Genomic DNA, 24,785 nt, shown 5'->3' on the forward strand with positions numbered 1-24,785 from the left:
ATGACACTTTTGCCATCGTAAGGAGGAAGACACGCTCTGTGAGCTATTCCTTCTGCCGAACACAGATACTCAGGTATTGGAGCAAGAGCACCAGCACCCTCCTCGCAGCTCGCTCTCACACAGACTGTCTGATGCCAACACTCATGATCTGACAGTAAGTGGTTAAATGTATCAATTCACACCCATCCGTGTAGCCGATCCCGCAACGCTTGATGTGCCTGAGACTAAACAGGAAATAAGAAAAGGCTGATGAGGAAAGCCTCCTTCTGAGGGAAACCTTACTTTAATTTAAGCAGCATGAACGCGTGGCTTCCAGATAGCTCCTCTTGCCAGCGTGCTGTGTATTTGGCAGGATTGATTTATGTTTTTCTCCTGTTATTCATCTCCTTTTCAAAGGAACAATGGGCTATCAAACTGATTACAACCACTTACTGGTTGGCAAACAGAGCTAGATACCAACAGCAACCACAGTTTGTTAAATCCTGGTATTACTGGAAACTAAGAAGTGAGAGAAAAAGCAGCAATTCAGAGATAAGTCTCATACATTGGGATGTGACATTTGGGGGGCACTAACAGTTTAAAGCGATAGCCTAGAATCTAAACAGATGCAGTAACACCACCATTTCCGTATGTTTCTGAAGATGTGGAAGAGGTAGGAGCGCTTCTCTTATTTCTAACATAAATTTAAGAGTAATAGGAGGTTGTTTTCAGTAACCATGTCCACAGGAAGGACAGTCCGTGAGCTGTGGTCTTCTTCCACACTTCATCTTTTTGCGATGCCAGAATGGGATGTTTCTTTAAGCTGGCCAAGCAGATATGATGAACATTCTGTCTTTTTCTGTGCTTCCATTAGCAACAAAGTTGTTTATGCTGATATGTAAGGCATTTTCCAGGCTCCTGGGAGTCTCAGAAAGCATTATTTGTATGACAGGTTCACAAGCAGTCTGCATTCAGAAAATGGATTCATTTGGATTCTTTTTAAAGAATTTTGGTGCATGAGATTTCAGTTCTCCATGAAAAATTCCTCAGATACCATTAGACAATTTATTTTAAGTGTTGGCAAATCTGCCCTCAATGTGTGTTAGATCCAGATTTAAATGTCCACCAGTCTCTTGCAGGAAAATAAACAGAAAAAATGAAGTTGACCCATTTTGGATAGTTGTTGCAGTAGGAGACACCAGGAAAGAAAAAAAAAAAAAAAAAAAAAAAAAAAAAAAAAAAAAGCAATTGCATCTGGAGATTTGGAGACTACCAGTGAGGACAGAAGATAAGTTACTGAGCCAAGAGAGCTACCGACTTCAGAAGCCCCTTCCTTTTCCCCAGCAGCAAGCTGTACCTATTGAGCCAGCTCTTGCAAGGAACAGGGAATGAATTGAGGGCTCTGAGCAGCTTTCTGCCTTCTCCACAGAAACGCTTGCACAGCCAAGCACTCCAGGCAATAACTGCAAGTTGTGCAGAGCGTGGGCAGTGTCGGGATGCAGACAAGGCATAGAGGTGTTGAAAGAAGAATGTTGCCATTTAGAGAAAAGAAACACCAATATTTTCAGCTTTCTAAAAACCTTAACATTTTGTTTTCATTTTTTAATAGCTTCACGTATTATCTATACTTGAGACTTTTTGGAAAAATTGGAACAATATCCAGGACTTAAGTTTCTTATTTATTTATTAGCTAATTGTAAGGTAGCTGATTTTCCACAGTTTATTTTCATTATTTATAAAACACGTTACAATGAAAGCCACTGTATTTCAAAAGGCAAAACATCTGAGCTATTAGGATCAAAAAGACAACTATTTAAGGACAACACAAAGTGAAAAAGAAACAGGAGACATGTCCCTGAACTCACAAGCTCAGAAGGCTACAGCCAATATAGCAGGATTTGATTTCTCTTGCAATACTGGCAGCCAAGTGCCTTGGCTACATTTGTACAACGCTAGCAGGGTCAGTGAAACCAAGGAGCAATGCCTGAGAACAGAGGCATTGCTACCTTCCACCCCTCTACCCTTCTGCCATCCCTTCTACCGAATTCTTTAGGTCCACAGGAATATAGATTCTACTACTCAGTTCAAAATTGTATTTGATTTGTGGTTTTCATTCCTTAAATATTGGCTCTTTAAAGGAAGGAAAAAAAAAAAGTCAGAGTCAGGAAGCAGCAGGCTTGGCATGCTATGCTGTCCTAAGAACCTTTGCAATTTTTGACAGTGAAATTCATGTTCTAATAAAAGCATTACGTGCGGAACCAGAACGATGCATGGAGAGGGAGATCGTGACACAGAGTGGAGCAAACATTACAGATAGAAGGATGGGCCAAGTAGAAACCGAGACGCAAAAACTATCTGGCAGAAGCTGACTTTGAACAAGACTTCTTGTGAAACAAGAAAAATACCTCCCATCCCTGCTTTACAATTAACGAGGATTTAAACCTTCCGTTTGTTGGGAAGCAACAAAGAAAGAATGCTGACAACCATGCTTGTCTGTTATTCCTCCTACTGAATTTTGAAAAGGCCTTTTTGCTTCTCATGAGTTTTCCCGAGGAATAGCTTTTGGTGATAGGTACTTCTTGTCATTCAGGCAAACAACGCTGTTTATCACAAAAGAACCCAGGGATTCTGATGTGCAAGAATTTGAGCACTATTTAGAAGCAGCCATATGAACTAAGAATAAATCAAGTATTCAAAAAAAGGTAAATGGTCATCAATTACAGAGTAAATAAACCAGATGGTATTTTCATAAACATCATGATTTGTTTTCTAATTATTTTCTATACCTTTTCAAGAATTTCTAAGAATTTCTAGTAGTTATATCTATTTCCCGAGTATCCTTGCCCATAAGGTCTTACTGATCTTTCATCATTTGGATCATCCCTTGGTCGTGCAGCACTGTGAGACACTTCAGCTCTAGGAAACGCTCCTACCCCATATCTCTGCAAAGAGATTAGAATTAAATTGTCAGCATTTGACACACACTTCTTCATATGCATGCTATTAAAACAATCCACCTAATCCAACTCTGTTTATGTAATTCTTTTGAGTATTATTTTTGGAATTTAGGTGCTAATGAATGGGTACTCAGCAATGTATTTGGGAGATGATTTTCACACCAATAACTGAACCTATTAGACTTTGCATGCAAAAAATGAAACTGGTCAATATAATTTCAAACTTTTTCAGCCTTTTAGAAAACACCTGCTTCAGAACATTTTTCTTGTTCTTAAAATAACGTCTTTAAGAACCAAAGAGGCTTCTGTGGCCTTTCAGTAGAGTCGAAGGAATCACTGGGCGAATGTGAAGGACAAAAACGCCGCCAGACACTGCTACTTCTATTTCTTTTGAAAAGGGTCTTCTGACCCTTAAGTAATCCACTAACCACAAATCTAACGATTCCACATGCAAAACTGCTATGCTAGGAGGAAAATCTGGTATTTTTTCATCATTTTTCCACTGAGTGAATACCAAGCGATTAGGAGTGCATGATTCTGAAAGACACACACACTTACAATTTGGAACACTTACAAAATTTTTGTGCTAATGAAATTATTTTTAGCTATTAAATTACAGTTGTAGAAAAAAAAAGGAATACTACAGACATCCAAGATGAGTAAATTTGGTTACTGCCTCTGATATAATGTATGCCTGGCAATAAATGTACAGTATCTATACTTGTACAGATAATACTTTCAGTTTGAGGTCAGTCAAAAGATCTCAGCTTGATTTTTTAAAAAATATTTTTCACCTACTCTAAAGTCCTCTTCTTTTTTTTTTTTTTTTTTTAAAAAAACATTTTTCAGTTCAAACACAAGCCCTTCTGAACTGAGTGTTCTTTTTGTAAAAAGTTAAAAATTTTCTTTTGCAGTTAACTTTCACTTCATAATCTTGTCTTTTTTTAAACTCCATTACAGAGAGAAATGACTATTTTTTTACTACTAATTTACACCAAAAACCAATAGCTTCCCTATAGAAATAATCCAAAAGGCTCATTTACATAAGCCAATCACAGTCACAAACTACTGAAATACCACGCTGGGATGCAGAAAGGCTGCTAATATGAGGCTGATTTTTAGGCACAGAGAGAACAGCATATAAATGTCTACCAATCTTTCAATTATTGAGGGGCGGGGAAGAGAAGTCTCACAGAACACTTATTATTATTAATCATTTCATAAATAACAGACAGAATTAATAATTTAGTCGATCCATATATCATGCTATTTGTACATAAAACATACAACTCTCTATGAGGCTTTAATTATTGAATTATTGACTTTGTGAGGAAGAGGAACCTCAGAGCCCCAAAGCAAAAGTGCTAAGTACTATTAACTGTCATGTTTTTGACATATCAGTGCACATTTAGTTATATCATTATTCAGTACAGAATTTGGGAAACTATTATAATTTTGAACAAGTTGACATTGTTAGTAAATGTAACGGGACAGTTCTTGCAAAAAAGTTTTATTACAGAAGTTTTCAACAGGGTTGGAAACTAATGGCTTTATTTACTGCATAATTCCAATAAATTCATAAAAATTATGCTGCCACGAAAATGGTGAGCATTGGAAAAATTGGAACAGGGCTTTTAAATATCTAATTTTCGTGTTAACCAAATTCCCTTCACTGTGCAGTGAGTTAGAACAAGAATGCCAGTAATTCCCCTGCTACAGCTGCAAGAATATTTCTATATTGATTCTAGTGTCAATTCTCACTAAAAAGGCTGACTTGGGCAACCATCCTTCAGTTAAGTGAAAACATGTTTTTATAAGTAGTCACACCTACATGTAAATGATTCAGAAAATGATTAAGTCATTGCAAAATTTATCCAATCTAGCACAGAACTAGTAAATATATATCGTTGAGGAAAATATCTGTAGAGTAAAAGGTATTTGTAGGCCTTTTATCAGGTCACATCTTTAATTAGTGACATACATACTACCGATTTGAATGATGAGAACTTGTCTCACTATAAAGACACAAGATTATATAATGTATGCTCATACATATATTATTTATACATACCGGATACCGTCCCTCCTCTGCATAATCTGAATATGGCAAATTATTGTTGGGATAGTCAAATCTATCATGTTGCTGAGGTTGGCGTGTGGGAGAATAGTCTCTCAGGGGAAGTGGATCAGGTTTCCTCACTGGTGACATGGGACTATGAAAAAGTGAAAAAGGAAAAAAAAAATTAAAAAAGATGTATGTGTAATAACACATTACAAATTAGATTCACTATTTGTTTAAAATGAAATATAAAGATGTTAATGGAGTTGCTGCATGCATGACAATCACGTTAAGACATCTAAATGTCCTGTCTCATGTCAGTTCATTTTATCCTCAGACCCTCATCCTGCAAACAAGATAAAAGTGAATTCAGAGATGCAAGATGATCTCTTTTGAGTATATTTCTTTACAATATGGATTACATCTAGCTCCATGTTTTTACTACATCCTTTCATGACATTGCACCAATCCCAATTTAATTTTATGTTCCCAAACTTTCCTTTTCAAATGCCAAAACAATACTAAACAGACTTCTACAAAGGTAGAATTTTGTTAAATATTTTTAATATTAAATATTAACAGAATATCCATTACAACAGATGCAGAAATACTAGGAAAAAATGCTAGGAATTCTTCCTTGTTTTCTGCCGATTTGCAATGAATGCCAGCTAAAACTGCTAAATTGTATCTTACTTGCTGGTCTTTGCTATGAGAGAATGAATATTTGTGCTTTTCAGCTTCTCAAGCCTTACATTTCTCACGATAAAATCTTCATTAAAAAGGTTCAACACCTTTGGAGATGAATTAGGATTAAAGTATCAGTAATGATTGTAAAAGATGTAGAGGATATCTTTTCCTAGAATATAAAAGCTGCACCTCATCTCTTCCACAATAAGCAGAAATACAAAGTTTCTGATATGAACAGAAACTCTAGGTGGCACTGTAGCTAATCACATCAATAATCTTTGAATGGCTAAAACTCTTTAAACATGTAAAGCAAAAAAAAAAGAAAAAAAAGAAAAAAAAATGGATTGTACAAGTTTTCTGATACCATATTAAATTCCTGTTATAGCTTTTACATTTTCAGTGTTTATATATTAAAAAAATAAAACCTTCTCAATAGACCAAGGTATCAGAAAGCTCTAATCTTTCTCTGTAGAGGAATCTGCTGCTTATGAGGAAAAGGTTCTCCTATCATTTAGCTCCTTCACGTTAAACATTCTCTGCAAAAGTTGCAGGTAGGGAGTGCAACAGTATGTAGGAGTTAGTGAGGAGGATTCAAGTGAATAAGGACAACTAATGAAACTCCAATTCCCCTTTTTCCCACCATTTCCTACAAAATGGCCATAAGTAACACATTTGTATTTTTTAGAGGAAAGCCATACATGTTTGTTTCCTAGTCTATAAATAAATCAATATTTTAGGATTTAGCTTCAGAAACAAGAGAAACATAACACTTTTTATTTTTAGTGATATATTGGGAAAGCAGAATTTACATCAGGATACTTCAGAAATATTATCTAAGACCTAAATACTGGAGTCTTGTGGAACAAGCAGATAAATTTACATTTGTCTATTAGTTCAATTAGTACTGATGCACAAGAGAGTCCTAGAATTCTTACGGTGACACTGTTTGAACTGAATGAAAGAAAAAAAATCAGAGAACAATCTTGAGGACTTAAACTGTACAACAATCTATATGAAAAATATAGTCAGAATATAGTAAAATAAACGAATATAGTCAAAATGAGTAAGTCAAATATAAGTCAAAATCTTAGCCACTGTTGTCATGACCCAGAAATACACAGTAGTTCCAGTCTCCAGACCAAAGACCAAGTATAAATGCAAGGAGCAAAAAGGGCAGAAGAGCAGCATACCTGTTACGTTCTAACTGACTGGGGGTTGGGTATGGATTAAAATCTTGTCTCGTCTGTTGAACTTTGGGCATTCTCACATTTTGTCCAACCCAGCCATCCTATATGAAGGGGATAAGATGGTTTCACAGAGTTAAAGAAGTAACAGATACAGTAAGCTAACGGCTGTCTTTGATTCAAAAAATAAAACAAATAAAAATGCATAAAGCCAGTTGTTTCCCAGTTACAAAATACTGTCTTGGTCTACTTGTTATTTCTGTCTTCTTTAATATGAATAAATGCAATTTATCTGAAAGGTTGAGAGGATGAAAAGCCTTTACATATCTGTTTAATGCGAACAAAACACACTAAGACATAATAGGGAAACAAAGGTTAGTCTACACATTTAAATAAACTGGGTATTAAGACTCTTACCAAGGCCTGCAGGTTTTGTTGATTCTGCCAATTAAGCATTTCAAAATGATGCTGCTCTATAGTGGGTTTACCCCTGATTTATTCAAAATGGAGTCCAAAATTAAAGACAGTGATTGATAACTAAGATCAATTTAACTCTGCTAAAGACTGGCTCTAGTCTTTCCAAATGTATTATGAGGGGAAGCAGGAAAACATCATGAAGAATGAAAAGAAACATTCTGTATTGTTCATAAAGCTAATAAATGATGTTTGCCTTCTAAATATATCTTTGTAAGAATATAACATAAAAATATAACAACTTTTGAAATGAAGATAACCTCAGGAGAGGAGCAGCGTTGGGCACAGTTCACCTGCAAGTGTGGCTGCAGTGAGACGAAGGTTTCCGCTTCGTCCCTGGCCTCACAGAGCTTTGGTGACACACAGCAGTGCAGGCATTTGTCTGTCTTGTCACCATGAGCGCAAAAGCTTGACAATAAACAAACTGTTCTTCACAAGCTCGTGTTTCCTTGTCTAGCTTATCTACTAGAAATATTCCACGGACTGCCTTTGGGCTACGAGTTGCAACCTGAGCCATGAGAAAAGTAGGAAGTAGTGCAGCCCTTACCTGAAGTCATTCTTTATACTTTAGATTTTTCTACATGAACAGAGCATACAGGATTATTTATATATTAAACAGCACCATCTCCTGGTGAAAGTCAAGTCCTGCCTCACTTGCTCCTGATGATCTTTCTCTGTATTTCCTATTTCCTGTTCTGTTTATCAAATTTATTCAGTGATTTTTAATTTGTGATACAAGTGATGACTACATAGAACATCTCACCCTAAATAAGTAATTAGCAGATCATTAACTTAGCAAAAGCAGCAGTGGTTTGGCACTGCTGGAATCAAAGTTCAAATCCCTGCTCTGTCAGATTACTTCTCTAACCTTGTAAATGACTCGATCTACCCTGAAAGGTCCCCAGGAAACACTCTGTTACAAAGGTGAGGCAGGTAATGCCATTTCAGATTTGATTTAGGGTCTTCTACCTTTGAAATGAAAAATCAAAACAATAAACCAGGAAATAGTTAAATATTCTTGCTTCAATATCTATTTCCCTTTGCAGGCAGTGAATTTTAAGTATGTACGGCCAGAACTGTGCCAACAATGTTTATATGTTACGTAGTTACACACTATCATTTATAGAGAATGCAGCTGAGAAAAGGCAAGCATGACATTTGGTATATTTGGCAACATCATTCTGATCATCTGAGCTGATTCCCCAAACTCCAAAAATGTTATTTGGGGGCATCAATCAACATGAAAAGGAATCACATTATTGCAATTTAAACCCTCCGGTAAATTTTTACTCAGTTGAAAATGAATTGAAATATATTTGAAACAAATATTTCCAATTCACATGAACTTTTAACCTTAGATTCTGGCCTCACAGAACTGGGTGGTGTTTATTCATAGAGGGTCAGAACCTCAGCTATAACAGCTGCTCTGTCTTAGTCCATTTGTGTAGTAATGCTGCTCTACACCAGCTGATGACCCCATCCATATATCTTCATTACAAAAATGAGGTTGATTTGTTGTCTCTGATGTAAAATGGTCAATGTTTCTTCTGGTGGGGTATAATTAGTTAATGGTCAAATGAAACAGTGCGTGTGGCTCCTCAGGGTACCTTACCTTGGACTGGTAAAGTCTGGACAGCCCCAATCTCTTCTCCTGGACTATTCCCTGCCTTTTTCCGTGTCCTGGCACTACTACTGGCCTTCCCACAACATGGCCTAGTTCATGGAGCTGATCCAAGGAGCACTAGTCAGCTAGAAGGACACAGTGAGGAGATGAGCGAAGAGGATGGAATGTGTGGCTTGATCTCAAATACAAATAACCTTTCTTTTTTAATGCTGATCTTGTAACTAGTCTAGTAATATTTATTAGGACAATCCAATATTTATTAGGATAATCTAATATTTATTAGGACAATTCACCGACAGAACTAGAGGTAATGGCCACAAACTAAAACACCAAAAGTTCCACAGGAACTTAAGGAAAAATTTCTTGACAGTGAGGGTGACAGAGCACTGGAACTGGCTGCCCAGAGAGGTTGTGGAGTCTCCTTCTCTGGAGATCTTCCAAACCCGCTTGGATGCAGTCCTGTGCCACGTGCTCTAGGTGACCCTGCGTGTGCAGGGGGGTTGGACTAGATGATCTCTAGAGGTCCCTTCCAACCTTCAGCATTCTATGATTCTATGAATCTTACTAAACAATCCTTAGTTCTTTGTTTTCTCCTATACAAACTAGATTTCCTTCATCCTTGACAAGGAATTTCACCTTCTCACATATCTTGGAAACCACATACTCAGTAAATAAAGATTTTAAACTCAGATTATTTTTAGTTTACTAGCTGGCAATTCTGTCCTATTTCTACACCATTTCGTTGAGTTACAAAATCATGGCTGACTTCCACTGGAATTAGGAGCATGCCTTGGGCTCCGTTTAATGACACCTCTTACCCTTGGCTGCTGCTGAGAAACATATCCCAAGTGATCAGTTGGTTCTGCAGTGTATGCAGGATTATGCCGTGAGTTGTGGTGTGGAGCATTTGCCTGTTTCCTGGTGGAGGGAAAAAACCTCAGCATGAATTTACAACTTTAGCAAGAGTTTTGAGGGGCTTCATGTATCTTTTTTTGTGCTGCAGCTTTGAGAGGAATAGTACACACTAGAAGGGCTCAAGGAAAGAAGGCCCCTCCTGCACATTCTCTACATAGTCAGGACAGGTAGCAGTGAAAAACAAAAAACAAATCGTTGGAAGTAAACAGCAGCTCAAACTGCTAGGGCCTACCATGACAGAATGGGAGAAATAATTTAACGTGCAGGACTCTTGGTCAGTGTTTATTTGTCTTATTTAAATTTTTGTAACTCGTAGAAAGATAATCAATGCTTGTTAGCAAATAGATCAGCAAGGCAGATCTCGTATCCTTCAGGTAAAGCAGTAGCCAATAAAAGGACATACTGATTTTTAAAGCTTGCCTGGTTAGTCTCAAAGAAGAGAAACCATGACATATTCTGTGCAATGTTCTGTATGCAATGCTGAAGAGCTGAATAACTGTAAAATGCTTGGATAAGATGCTCTGATTTACTTCTAAGCTGTGTACATAATACTTTGGCAGAGCATGCTGTATGGGAAGCTTATTGATTTAAATGCCCCGAGACTAAAAATTAACCAGAGTAACAGACTTCTTTTGTTTTGCTTCCATTTTGATTATATATATATATAAAATGCTTTTAACTGTATCCAGAATTACTTACGTGTTTTTTCTACCTTTACAGTAGTACACGCACTGACATATTACACCAACTACAAAGGACAGTGCTACCGCAGGAAGAACAGTGACTAAAATCAAATCCACTGTGCTCCAAAGTTGATCGCATTTGGGGCCCATGTACCAATAGTCCTTCCAGCCCACTCTGTAGTAATTGCATCTGTGAATAAAAACATTATTTATTTAACAAAATTGTAATTTTAAAATAATACGAAAATACAAAAAATAGTTTTTTGAAAATATTTTGCTCTAAAATTATTTATTGAATACTAGAGGGGTAAATAAATTAAATATTTTTTACCATCTACCTGAAAATACCATTTATCTGAGATAATATTCAGGCATCTTGTTCTAAATGCCGTGCATATGCTCTGTGCCATGCCACTTTCCGTGAACAAAGAACTATGTGTCTGAGTTAGCATGGCACTGAGTTCAAGATAATAAAGTTTATTGAAAACAGGGTATATTGTGCTAGTTACTACATGATTCGGGTCAAAGATTTTTTTGCCAGCTCTAAGTATGACAAAGCTTGCATAATTTCAGAATAGTCTGTGTAGATTTAATTGAAATATCAAACTGTTAGCTATCACTATGATATGGATGCACTTCCAGTGGAAAAGCACTAAAACAACCTACACTGGATTCACACAGCATGTTTCTGCCGCCTTTAAAATGGCAATGGGATGAGAATGTTGCTTTTTCTTTAACTGAATCATCTTTTTTTTTTTTTTTTTCCCTCAGAGCACCTCTTGGATTGCTCATAGAAAGGCTATCACTGGAGTGGAATGTCCCTAGCCACTGTTCTGATGGAAAGGCTCTTTTGTAGAGGATTTTGCGTCATTTACTGATGCAAACACTTTGGATTTGGGTAACTTTTTCTGGAAGTTGGAACTGTATCCCCAGTAGCAAAATACTTATTCCATTTTATGTGAAGTACTTATATTGACATGGACATTTATTTTCCATCACATGCATCACTTCAGGAACATAGCATTTTACTAGTCCCGAACTGCACAGAGTTAATATATAGAGAGTGGGATACTGGCATCCTCATTTGCCTCATCTGGGCAAGCTCAGCAGCAATTGCATATGCAACAGAACGCTGTATCTGAGAAATTCTCATAGAGAAATTATTTCCCTGAATCATTCCAGTAATCAGATCAACTTCTGCACTGGTATTTTCTTGTTGACTTCCTGCTACAAAAAGTCTAAGGGTCTAAGTCTATGTAAAATATATATACATACAGACTAGATAAGGGAGCGATACTTTCCACTCAAATGACCAGAAATCATTGAAAGAAAATAAGTAAATACACAGTGAATAACAGGGAGTTCATGTATGTGAATTATTTTTAAAGGCTAAAGAAATTTTGGTCAAATTGGAAAAAAAAAAACAACTTGAAATTACAAAGTTTATTTCAGTTTTTAAATAAAATAGTCAAGACAATAACAAGCATGCCAAAACTGAGAATTTATCACATGTAATTACATCTGAACTATGAAATTGATAACCTAGATACATTCTAAAAAGGAAAATGCTCATTCAAATCCTTAATCTCCTGTTTAGTATCAGATTTATGACCTTATATAGACTGTGAATGAAGATCTACATCCACTTCCATGGATCACATTGCAGGATCTAATTTTAGGTCATCATTAATAATATATTTCATGAACTGCACTTACACAGCATATTATATTTAAAACAATCCTTACCTGCAAAAAGGCTGTTCATCTTTACATTGACAAGAAACACCAGCTGGACAGAAGTTATCTGTATTACCAGAACAATCCTCAAAGTCACCAATTCCTGTGCAGTTGGCTATAAATGAAAATAAAACAGACATTTATTAAATACAATGGAATATATGTAATATATTGTTAGTGGGCTGCATTTCTATTTATATCAGAAATTTAGGCTTCATAAGAAGTACTTTGTAAAAGATACTGCATCTTAATCTCCAACGACTTGTATCTTCTTGAAACTTTGAAATGATTTGAGGAACGAAGATTAACCTGCTGAAATTACCTTATTTGAAACTTTCACTCCTCTTGCAGTTTGTCCTTTATTAGCCAGTAAATTGTATAGCTCATATTATTATGATGTCTATAATGTATCTATTATCTATTGTATCTATATATCTATTTCTTACGGATACACAGAATTCTTACAGAGTCATATATGATCCTAACATTCACGTGTGGCTTAACCTAAATCATCTTATAAATCAACTCTGGATTCTCGGCAAAACGTAGAAATCAGGCAATCTCACAGCCCATCGGGAGTCACTCCCTCAATATATAATCCTCCTAAAAATACCTTTTGTGTGCTTTGTACTGAGATTATTCCTTAGCGAGTGTACGAAAGGATTTGTTTTGCATTAACATGGGTTCTGCCCCATCTCTTTTACTGTGCAAGATTATATGCTGTAAATTATGTTCTACAAGTTGAGTGCTTACAGCACTTTGGAGTCTAAAGATAACTTCCTCACCAGCAATCTTAATCAGACATCAGAATTCACCATGCCTGACACTCAAACCCTGCATTCTGTGTTGCACTTTTCTGTGTACAGCTCTGATCGAGTGCTGCAGTCATCACTCCTATCAGGAAGCTACAAGCTGAATGCAGGTTTTGGTATTAAACCAGTAAAGTCTAAAATTTAGGCAGATACACCTGAAATCTTGACACAGAAGGTGAGCAGTTGCAATACACTACCGGGTAAATTCAAGAAGAGAATAAAAACTAGAAAAATGTACACTGCAAGAGCAGACACTATTATGATACTCAAACAAACAACATCCCCCCCAAAACACCCCTACAGCTGTATATTATTTTGTATAAGCCATTCAGAACAAGATATGACTTTAGTTAAAACATCATAACCCTTTCTCTCAAGAAGACATCAGAATCAGAGCATTTTCCAAGACAATATAAATACAGATCATACCTTATGACTACAAAGAGCATAAGATATATATATAAAGTGGTATTTAGCATTATATTAGGAAGGAGATAAAAAAAACAGTGGTTTTTTTTTGTTAACTACGACCAGTGGTAGAACTAGAATTCTTTTAGTACTGTTACAAAAAAATACAGATAATCTAATTATCAGAAACGGGTAGCTACAAGTTAAAGAACAGTGGTGATTTAAAATAATAATAATAATAATAAAATAATAATATAATCAAGCTGTTATAAAATCTTCCCATTTAAAAAAAATCCAACCAATACTATATACACTAAGGCAGAGACTTTTCTGTGCAACTATGCTCATTTTAAAAAATCTTTTCTTTTCTGTACATTCTGTCATATTCCTAACTACTGATAGCTTTCTCCCTGATTATTATTTCTAAACATAATTTCTACAATAAGAATGTGCAATTTTTTTCCATACACTGGATATTTCTTCCTAGTGATAAAATGAGTCTATTTGACATTGACAGGTTGAAAATGGCCTAAAAGCACCAGAAAACTTAGTAATATTTGTTGTAATTCATATTGCTGTGGTCTCGTTATTTCATAGAAGTACAGAATGACAGGAGAAAGTAAAAGCATTCTTGGCTTGTATACCTATTTCTCTTCAAAGTATCACCAGAACCTTGGCAGTAAATAACAACTATGAAACACATAGAAGCAAACATATATAAATCAATTATCACACAAAAACCTTAGCATCTTTGTTGGTCTTCTGTATTTGATAAGCCCTAACTAAAGCATAAGGAGAATTTCATCAGGAGCAGTATCACTGATATTGCGATACCACAATACCATAGGTGAGCCAAAAGCTTGAAAACAGCCCTTTTTTCCATCTCTAAAGGAAAACAGCACCATTCCTTACGTTCGGAAGTGTCCTGACACTGCGAGCCACTGGCCATCAGCAGCACAAGAAGCAGGACTTGAATGCGCGACATCCTGAGCCGGCCGTGGAACCGTGGTGATTTCCCCTGGGGTCTGCCAGGAGCAGAGCACGCGTCTCTTTCTGACACTTTTTCACGTAGCGAGTCAAGGATTGTGGATTTTGAGCTTGTTTTACAGCATCCTTCTCTATAAAGAATTACTAATTAACTTATATCAGATAACTTCCTGGTAACTTCTTCAGCATATTCGCATTTACAGCAGCTGAGTAGTTCCATAAAAAATATGTTTCATTAACCTCTGGAACATCCCGATACCTGCAAACATAGGCAAAGCATCCTTTTAATCACATGATTTGCAAAACTTATTAAGGTATCTATTACAAAAAATTATCTGTCCATATTTTAGAGTTATGTTACCTTTTAAAGATGACAAACTATGACTGTATTTGACTAAAAGGTTTCTAGAATACATTCTGGTTTTGAAAAATGTCAAAGACAGTTAAGCACCGTAAGTACCATGTTTTTGAGATGTTTTTGTTCTTACTAAAAACTTCAGTTTTGCTGCAATAATTACTGCAGCTCTGGTTGCAGGGCACAGACAGAGCCCAATAGTTTGTTACTGACACCTCTTCCGCCCACATCCAGTTTGATGTTTCCTGCCTTTTTGAATTCTGCATGACTTTACAATTTCCAATTCCATGATTGCTTTTCTCCCATAGCTGGAGAAAATACTCGCTTTAAAGAAGATACTTTCAGGAATATGGCTAAACACAAAAAATAGATTGACTTTGCCAAGTATTTTTAGCACTATTCTTTCGGAAATGTTAATGCACGAGTCTTAGTTTAAATGGAGGCTTGTATGGACATGGACATCTACTGTGTGCTAGCACCAGCCAGAAAATTAGTTGACAAGTGATATAAATGTATTTAAATTACACTGCTGACCTAGCAACACTCAATCACACTGCTGCCTATAGCAACACTACTACTTACAATTTTATGATAACTCATATTTGGGTCACTAAAACCTTACACAGCCTCGTTTCATAGGCAATACTGAAAGGGAGCACATCTGAAAGTTTTAGCTCTCTTTTCAGGTAATTTTGCTTTTACAAGAAATACTTTAGGATGGGAATTTGAACCAGAATGGACATTTCTCCTAGTGAAAAAAATTATCCATGTTTAATTTTAAGGGTTTGATATATTACCCATCCCTAGGTAAAAAAGGAAAGTAAAACAGCTGATCATATAAAACAGGGAGATGTATTCTTGGTAAAGAGACAAATAGGAAAACAAGCAGAGATGTATTTTGAAAACAGGGATGGACCGATTGCCTTATTAAGCTACAGCTCAGAAGAGAGGCTGATTTGTCCTCTCTGCTCCTTGAACCCCCTGCATCCCAGTCAGCAGTGCTTCTATGCAGGTCTGCCTCTCTGAACCTCCCCACGCATTCAAGGTTCCTGCACAACTCATTGACACGACACTCCTTATGCTCCCTCACTCATTTCTTCTTTTTGAAAGAATTTGAGGGCCACCCAAAGAAACTGTGGGAGACAGGTCCCTGCCAGGGGACAGAGCCCCCAAGCTCTCTCAGAACAGCAAACACACGGAGCCCCATTTCCAAGCAGCTGCTCTGCTTGACGCTTTTCCCTAGCATTTTACAGGCCTTCTGCTTTTTCAGTTTTAAGGATTTGATTTTAGCACTCCCAGCAGCCTGCCATCTCAGGAGCTGGAGGCCAGGGGAACGATAAGGATTGTGATGCTATCCTGCATTGTGACTTCCCAGCTCCTTACGGGGTGCCAGCTTCAAAGAAAATAGATCTTAGGGATACGCAGAAATAAGATGAAATCAAACCAGAGGCAAAGACTGAGACCAAATTAATAGTTTGCTGAGGAGAAAATAAAAAAAAAAAAAAGAGGAGGAGGAAGAAAACACTTCTGCTTACTACCTACTCAAAGTTTCCCCTCTGACATGGTACATGAGAAAGACCATATCCCAGGTTTCATCCCAGAGGTTCAAGCTCTTCAAGTATCTGAGTCTCTGCTGCTGCAAGTTTCTTCCCACCCTGGCACCATGAGCTGCTTCCGAGTTCGCCCAGCAGCCCCTCAGGACTGTCCTACGATCCTGCGTCTCATCAAAGTAAGACAGGGGTGAAGGAACCGTAGGCAGGGATGTAGCACCTTTTCCTAGTTCACTTTTCAAAGTCTTACTATTTTTTTTCCTGTTCACCATTATCAAGGTGAGCACTTTTTCCAGCTACTGCTAACGTATGTTATTTACACTGTTCAAATGATCCACAGTGTCCCAGTTCGGAATGCAAGACATGCTCACAACTCCTACACAGCAATCTGAAGGTTTTTTTTTTGTATTCCAATTTATTTCCCCTTTTCACTTACACCAGTAAAAGTTGTTACCAGTCCCTCACATCCACCCGTCTCTCATACTTGTTTCCCACCTTTCCTGCAAGGTTGTCCTTCTCCTATGATCTATTTCAATTTTTTCCTTCTTTCTCTTGTAAGTATGTAAACATAAATCCAAGTGCAAGTAACTGTATCAGGGAAAAATAAGCAAAGAAATTGCAAAGAACTACCAAGATATAAAGATATGATTTAAACATCACCATAAGCTCACAGATGGGTCCTCAGTGTCACCTTCCCCCGCCTGCAATAGAATACTGTACCTTTGTAAACTCTTCAGCATGAAATCTCAACCCATAAACTCCTGTCACTGGAGTATAAATACTGGAGTGAATTCAGATGATTAAATTATCTCCTGATGTTCATGGGCCTTAACAATTTCTTACAAAAACGTCTCTGTTACTGATGGGTGAAAAATAACCAACAGTGAAAGAGAACAGTTAACTGCACATGATGCAAATGAAATACATCTACCTAGAGCGCAAAACTCAACTTCCCCAGGAAAGTAGCTACTTGGCTTCAGAAAAGGCTACTACGGTGATTTTTATTTTTCCAATTTCTCTGTAACCCGTATTTATTTATCATAGTGGTAAAGCAGCAGCGAATTTCTTTACATTAACTGTTATACAAATGCTGTAGTTTGGAAACAAAAAACAGGACCATGAGAACAGCTTTTCTTTGGTGGCGCTGATCTCTTCTGGGCTGGAAGCTGTGAATCTCCTTAATACTACACTTAATTCCCCCTAAAAAATTTGTTTATTCCATTTCAGAGCTGACTTTCCTCAAGACCTCACAGAACTTCATTTTACAGACTCACATCTCTAAATTGTTTTTCCAGTATAAAAACTTCTGGACAACTTTACCTGTGATTCCCTGACATAACAGTACTTCTCCAAACATTAACGTAACTCCCATAAAAAGCAAACTCCTGTTCCTATATAATCTTTACTTCTGTAATCTATCCCTCCCTGTCACTGACTTCAGAAGCTGCAAAACTGAGGAAGAAGGGGAGAGGGAAACAAAGATTGGAAAAAGGTGCTCCAACACCAACTCACTATTATTTATGACACTTTTATTATTTTTTTTTATAATAACAATTCTATTACTTGGTTAATGGATGATTTCTAGGAAGCTATGAGGAAGCCACAGATCGAGGGTTTGATAAGATACACTGTAAAACAAACACTTTCTTGAGTGTTTTAACAGTCTTTATATTATGGTGAGTGGGAAGCCTTTATGCCAAGGAGGAATGTGGTAAGGGACACAGCAGCACTGAAAATTCAGGAGGATTCGTGGGGAGGAGGATGTGGCCTCAGCTGCTGCATGCACCTCTCTTCTAAATAACAGCTGAAGATTAAAATGCAAAACAAGACCCTGAGTCGGCAGTCACTTGTCACTCCGGAGATCCATATAAGAGTACACAGGGATACACATAAAGCTTGGGAAGGATTAACTCTGCACTGAGAACTAGTTTCTAGGATGGTGCTCTGGAAATCTCTCTGCAACTGAATAAAAATCTCAACACCGATTTCTCTATTTGACAGGAACAAGCCACTTACGAACACACGCCAAATGCAGTTACATTAACAGAGGAAGGTAAACTTTAACCTTTGCTTTCCAACAAATAATTATCCATAAAAATCGATGTCTGGCATAGCATAGATTTTAACGATCACTTCTTTGCTTGGAGCCCAAACTTCCAGTAGTTCTATGAGATTATTTAGATTTACGACTGCTTCTCGGCCCTGCTTTCATGCTCCTTCACAGCAGATCTCAATCACACTTAGCTCCCTCATTTAAGAGCAGAGAAAATCCCATACACCTAACTAAAAAAGAACTAAAAAGCAGAAGGTGCTGCAGCAGCATGAGGCACCAGCTGGCAACACGCGCTTTCTTCTCCTAATGGACACCAAATTTCCTTTCAAGTTCACAGCTGCTGATCGCAAACCTTTACACACAGATACTTCATGCTACACACAACACCTTTACCCAGTGCTTTTAAATTTCATTAAAAGAAAGATGCGTAAATGTAAATTTATATTTTTGCTCCAATTAAATAGATCATGAAATCCCTTTAATATCATTCATATACTACTGACTTCTTACTGCATGCTGATATTTTATTGAGTTTGGACTAGGCCTCACAGAAGGGCTGTGGAAGGCATCAGCAGGTTTCTCTTTTCAGTGCCTGCCTAGGTAACAACAAATACAACAGTGGATTAAGATTATCCCTCATAAACCTAAATAGCTTTTTTGTTTTTTTCATTAAATCCCATGCCTCCATTTCTTATCTTCTTAGCTTCTGAACATTCAATACACCAAATAGAGTTAGGTATCTTAAAATTACAATCTAAGTATAGATGATGCCTAGACTAATTTTATCACCTTAAATATTTGACTAAAATGAATTTACAAAACAAAGTAAATGCTTGCAGCTGTTCAGTTGCTTATTAGCTTTAATCTTAATTCCAGATTTGCTTCAAGATGGCTTTGGAAAACATCCTTTCTACTACTGTTTAGTTGCAGAGGCTGAAAACAAGCGGACAGAAAGTAAGCTACAAACAACTCAAGACTTCTAAACCATAAAGGTTATCAACAGTTAAAAAACATGATGCAGCTTCAGTTCAGAGCTATTATCTGATCACAGTATTGGAAACCACATGGAATTTATTTCAATTGTTTCAGTAAAAGCAATTTCTATCAAACCATAAATGAATGGCCGGAAGCTGAACTGCAGCCTAGAAAAATGGTGACTGAGGAACTTTGCCCCTGAGGAAATTGCGAACTCACACACCCCTTGGCCTGAGTTAGTAACGAAACTTGTATTTCCCCCTTTCTTTCTTTTGTCCTACAACCTTTAAGAAGGCACTCACATACTCATTTCTGCAATACAGAATAGGTCTGGCCCATAAGACTTGAAAAGCTGAAGTTTCTTCAAATAAAAAAGTTGACTAAATCAATAGGATTTTTTCTGACTTTGAGATTTCCTTCTCCTTACCATTCTGTTTGGTCTGCACACTTGTCGTCAATGCTGGGGTAACAAACAACAAAGTAACTTGCTTTTGCACACAGCCTGTCCTCTTCGCGATAGCTCAGCATCGGCACAGGCGTGAGCTTTGCTTCTTAGAATTTTCAGATGTTAAAAGTATGTCCCCTGAAATAAAGATAAGCATTATTCATAATAAAAATATATTTTATTTAAAAAAATATATTTTAAATGTTAAAGCAAAAATTTTATATATAATTATCACATTTCATTGAATTAATTATATGCAATGAGTGGTTACAAACAAAATATTAATATATTACACAAAATACATTTTTATTGATACTATATTTATAAATTATTTTAAATAAGAGCTACATAATTAATGTTTTCCGGTGCATATTAATATTTCCTCTTAAAAGGGGTACCAACTTTGCAGTATTCCACTTTAAATAAGGTTTCTGCGTTTTAATGTTATTCAGTTATACACAAAACCTTCACTATAAGATAGCTGTTCCTGTGTAGCTATCTTGTAGCTATTTGGGAATTATAATGATAACAGCTGCCATGTAAAACAGCCACATTACTTACTCCCTCACAATATTTTTCTTCTTTCAGGGAGTTGCACTGTAGGTTATGCCATGTACAACTTTAATTATGATCCTCGGATTGGCAAGTTACTTTACCTGAAAGACTTCTATATCACGGAACCGTATCGAGGTAAATGTATTTGCATTATTTGTAAATGTAATGTATTATCAGTCTCATTCTTTTAACACTACCTGTGTAATAAGTACATTTCAATCACAAAACGCAAAAAACTCTTTTTTTCCCTCACTTCTGAGCCATACCATTCTTTAAAAGAAATTACCAAACAGAGCAAATAAAATAAACTTTCAAAATCAAGCTGCATATTAATAATTTATATTCAATTGTATACCACCTGCATATAATTTTGATGATTTTTCAGGAATGCATGCCACAGAAATTTCAGAGTTTAACAGGTGATTTTTTTTTTCCTCAGCAGCAGGAAAACTGTGACTCAATCGCATTTATCAATGAATTTTTAATATGTACTTTAAAGAAAAGGAATTCACAATTTGTCCTGTCATTGAGACAATATACAAAAGTAAAAAATTCCAAAATTAAGTATCTCATCACTCTTTATTTTGAGATGCTTCACAATGATATGGCAAAATAATGTATCACAATCAATTTTATATAAATAATATAAACAATTATAAATCTCCAGATAATCTCCATAAAAAATGCAGTGAATTAAAAATATTTTTGTGTAACAGTCATGCAACCCAGTTCTTTAAAAAGACAGAGGATTCTTCAAAAAATAAAGCACATACTCTCATACTTTAGTACTATTATGTTATGTATTATAGCAGCAGTTGTTGCTGTATTACTGTTGTGTATTACTGTATTCTAATACTGTTGTGTATTACTGTATTCTAAAACTGCTTTCATGTCAGTTAAGTCACTAAAAAATGCCTCTCAAATATGTCATTAGAAGTGATTCACAATATATTAATCAATTCATGTCTTGCAATGTGGTTTTTCACATGTACTTATGTTAATCTTTCTGTTGTTTAACAGGTCTGGGCATTGGATCCGAAATTTTAAAGCTATTAAGCCAGGCACGTATATCTAAAATAAGGATTCATGAGCATGCCATAATGCACATTTGATTTTGCTTTCTAAAAGGCCAATCAAAAAAAGACAAAAAAACCCACAAGATTGTAATCAATACAGATGGATACAGCCACTACCTTTACTGCAAATTTATGCTACAAATAACATGGTGTGTTATTTCTGCCAAAGCAAGGCTGTTCACATCAAGAGATTTTAAAATTGTTTTTAATCCCAACACCAAATTAGTTCTTAACCCCCTCCTCCTCTAACAAGTTTCTACCTTCTCCTTAGGAAGGCTTTATACAACCCAATGGGCACCTCACACTCCATTGAAGATTTTCTTTCTGGAAATTCTACTTACTTTCTCCTTTTCTATCATTAAACCGCTGCATAATTACGTATCACTCATTTTTAGTTAACTAGCTCCTCAAGCATCCAATGTTAGTGCTGCTCTCTGGGTATACAGAGTTAAACAGAAGCAGAATTTTTTTTTTTTTTTTTTTTTTTTTGAAAGAACACAGCACGGCCTTATCAGCTACTTCCCTCTCTTCTATTCCGAGAACCAGGGGTGGACATTGCCCCCTTGATAAGGGACAAAAGGAAAGTGGAAGCGTAAATCAGCAGAGCTAGGAAAGGTGGTTAGACCACAGGGCAGAACAGCAATCATGGCAGCATTGCCAGGAAGCACAAAGTTCCACCACAGTAGAATACTGCGGCCAGTACTTTATGCTATTACTAATGATAATCTTTGCAGCTTTGTAATTACTAATATTTGCAAAATAATATATTTACTACGTTCCTGTCCTACAGACAGCACTGGAGACCCACTGTAGCTGCATGCAGTTCCTGGTACTCATCTGTAACAAGCCATCTGTGGAGTATTATATAAAATGTGGAGCTTCGAATCTCTCAACTGAAGAGGGCTGGCATCTTTTTAGATTCAACAAAGAAGCACTTCTCAGAATGGCAGCTGAGTGACCAAGAGCCACAGTCACCATTCCAGCACGTGTACAAAATCAGAATAGTCATCTCATTTAACCTGCTTTCCCTTCTAGCAAATACAACCTAAATGTCTCTAAAATTATCTGCATCTTTTTTGAAGGTACCTCTAAAATTTTAAGTTTCTTCTATGATTGATCTCATATTGGTGGACATAAAAAAGGCTGACTTCAGAAGTTCATGCTACTAAGGTATTATTGTACTGTGTCATAGTCCAGGCTTTACTAAAAAGTTCCTTACAGCTATTTATATGCACATTTTCTTGGATACAGAAATAACAATTTAGAGATTAGCAACAGTCTTCTTGAAAGCACAGAACATACCCAAGCAGGATCCCAAGCAGGCTACACACAGGAAAACAGTCTCCTGTATTTGTTTCAAAGTTGAAACCCAAGTTATTAATTTTAGACCCAAGCTGTCAAAAAATGGGGATTTTGAAAGAATTTTCCATTGTGCATTAATCTGCTGATACAAAAAGAAAATAAGACACCACCACTTGTAAAGAACAGCAAGGACAGAGGAATCACAACCAACTAAAAAACCTGCACTTCAAGAGTGACTGAAGGTGAGGCCAGTACTGGAAGCAACCTTCCATGTTCTCATGTGGTGCCTCACTCCTTTCTTTCCCCACTAAGAAATAACACTGCACACACCAATACTGCTTTACGAGCTCCATAACTGGATTCCTCACACTCAGCATGTACCTACTTGGGTATGAACAATAGCTTTAAGTTATTTCCTAGAAAATGGTGCCCGCGAAGCACAGTTTTATTGCAGTGTTGCTGCGGGGAGTAATTTGAGCTTGAAACACAGCTTAGGGACAGCTTGTGCAGCATGTCCACGTGCAGCACAAACTCCCTGAGAAACCAGACTGCCTGTGACGGGAGCTGCAGGTATGAAGCACCCAGTTCTAGCCAGTTTAACCAGCAGCAGAGCAGGGAACCTTTTGCAGGCCAGACAACTTCTTTTTTTCCCTCTACCATGAGAGGATATATGAGCACAAATGCCATAAAAATACAGAAAGACCAGACTGGCTTTTTGCATTGCAGGCAGAGAGCAGCTTCCAAGGCTGCTCCCTGGCCTTTTCCTGCGCACAGAGGAGCGATTCCTCTGTGTTATTCAGGCCACAAGGCAGGACTCTCACCACAGTCAACTCCTACAAATTACCTGAGTCATCTTACCTTTTTCCGTAGACTTGTGGTATCACATCAAAGGACATCAGCGAGAATTTAAACAGAATCTAGGAGTAGAGCAGAAGTTTTTTTTCTGTATTTATTTTATTTGGCCAAAGGGTGGGATAGGGTAATGGATAATATAATTTCTGCCTTCTGGTCTTGCACTTGAAAATGATGTTTTCTTCACCATCTTCATCTCTGTGCCCTTATGTCTTCCTCTGTTTCCCTGGAGCTGCCATATGAAGCTCGGCCATCTAATTTTTCCTCTCCTCTTTCTCTGATGTCATACAAAATCTGGCTTGCCCAGGAGTTCTGGGCATTTTGATTTAAAATCCTCTAATTGCTGCCTGAATTGTGACAGTTGCTAGGCCTTGAGAATTGATTAAAGAAACAAAACATACTCAGTTCTAGTTCAGCCATCCCTAGCAAGCATAAGTCAACTCAAAGAACAGTTCTTCATTAAACTTTGTTATTTACCTATTCCACCTCCCGTCGGACTCTGTGTAGGTGCAGCACTTTACCCAGTACTTGGGCTCCAGGATATTTACAGCCTGTTCCTGAACTAATACGTAAGCCTCACTTGTGCTTTTCTCAGCCAGTCATCACTGATGCTTTGGGCACGTGCCACTGTGCAACACTACCTAACAACTTCTGCTGGTCCCCCAGCCCCACCACGAACACCATTTGCACAGTACATATATTCCATTAACTCAAAGATAAGACAACTCAACTCATCGAAGGACAAACTACCACTGCAACACCCTTCTGCACTTCATGTATTAGAAAAATACTGCAGTTGAGACAAATGTGATTACTTCTACACAGTCTGCTGATAATTATTGTATAGTGATAACTAGCTGTGCTCTGTTCAGGCAAGATCACCAGATCTATCATGAACCCTTGTAAGGCTATTTTAAATAGAAATGAAGGATGAACATAACTAGATTGATATATACAGTCAGAGAAACAATATTTGAAAATTTAATTATAGGAAACTGGGCCAATTTCTAGTCTTTTTCTTGGAGGAAAAAAAGGCAGAATTTCATAGAAATCCTACCAAGATCAATGGTAGGATTGCACACAACATTCCACACAAACTTCTGGGAACGAAACATT

At 36.9% G+C, this 24,785-nt stretch overlaps 2 protein-coding genes across 2 annotated transcripts; one reads left to right on the forward strand and one right to left on the reverse strand.

The window, feature by feature from the left end:
- Positions 1-2,737: 2,737 nt before the first annotated feature.
- LOC148594202 (uncharacterized) lies at positions 2,738-14,504 on the reverse strand. Its single transcript, XM_088527638.1, has 7 exons — positions 14,432-14,504; positions 12,309-12,414; positions 10,579-10,752; positions 9,783-9,882; positions 6,880-6,970; positions 5,008-5,105; positions 2,738-2,921 (listed from the first exon to the last, which is right to left on the reverse strand). The coding sequence occupies exons 1-7, from the start codon at positions 14,502-14,504 to the stop codon at positions 2,790-2,792; spliced, it is 774 nt and encodes a 257-aa protein (XP_088383764.1). The 3' UTR covers positions 2,738-2,789.
- Positions 14,505-16,422: 1,918 nt separating this feature from the next.
- SATL1 (spermidine/spermine N1-acetyl transferase like 1) lies at positions 16,423-21,551 on the forward strand. Its single transcript, XM_010221807.2, has 5 exons — positions 16,423-16,590; positions 18,413-18,464; positions 19,341-19,418; positions 20,473-20,574; positions 21,460-21,551. The coding sequence occupies exons 1-5, from the start codon at positions 16,423-16,425 to the stop codon at positions 21,549-21,551; spliced, it is 492 nt and encodes a 163-aa protein (XP_010220109.2).
- The last annotated feature ends 3,234 nt before the right edge of the window (positions 21,552-24,785 follow it).

This window comes from Tinamus guttatus, unplaced genomic scaffold, assembly GCF_059628265.1.
Source record: "Tinamus guttatus ecotype Peru unplaced genomic scaffold, ASM5962826v1 Tinamus_guttatus_pri_ptg000287l, whole genome shotgun sequence".
Taxonomy (NCBI): domain Eukaryota; kingdom Metazoa; phylum Chordata; class Aves; order Tinamiformes; family Tinamidae; genus Tinamus; species Tinamus guttatus.

Excerpts from the sequence above, each read along its gene's own strand:
- SATL1 (XM_010221807.2), top strand. The coding sequence starts at position 16,423 with ATGGTACATGAGAAAGACCATATCCCAGGTTTCATCCCAGAGGTTCAA. Across the intron at positions 19,419-20,472 it reads TGAAAACAAGCGGACAGAAA|GGAGTTGCACTGTAGGTTAT; the intron begins GTAAGCTACAAA and ends TTCTTCTTTCAG. Across the intron at positions 20,575-21,459 it reads TATCACGGAACCGTATCGAG|GTCTGGGCATTGGATCCGAA; the intron begins GTAAATGTATTT and ends GTTGTTTAACAG.
- LOC148594202 (XM_088527638.1), bottom strand. The coding sequence starts at position 14,504 with ATGTCGCGCATTCAAGTCCTGCTTCTTGTGCTGCTGATGGCCAGTGGC. Across the intron at positions 9,883-10,578 it reads TGTAAAGGTAGAAAAAACAC|GAAACAGGCAAATGCTCCAC; the intron begins GTAAGTAATTCT and ends TCCCTCCACCAG. Across the intron at positions 2,922-5,007 it reads CAGAGGAGGGACGGTATCCG|AGATATGGGGTAGGAGCGTT; the intron begins GTATGTATAAAT and ends ATCTCTTTGCAG.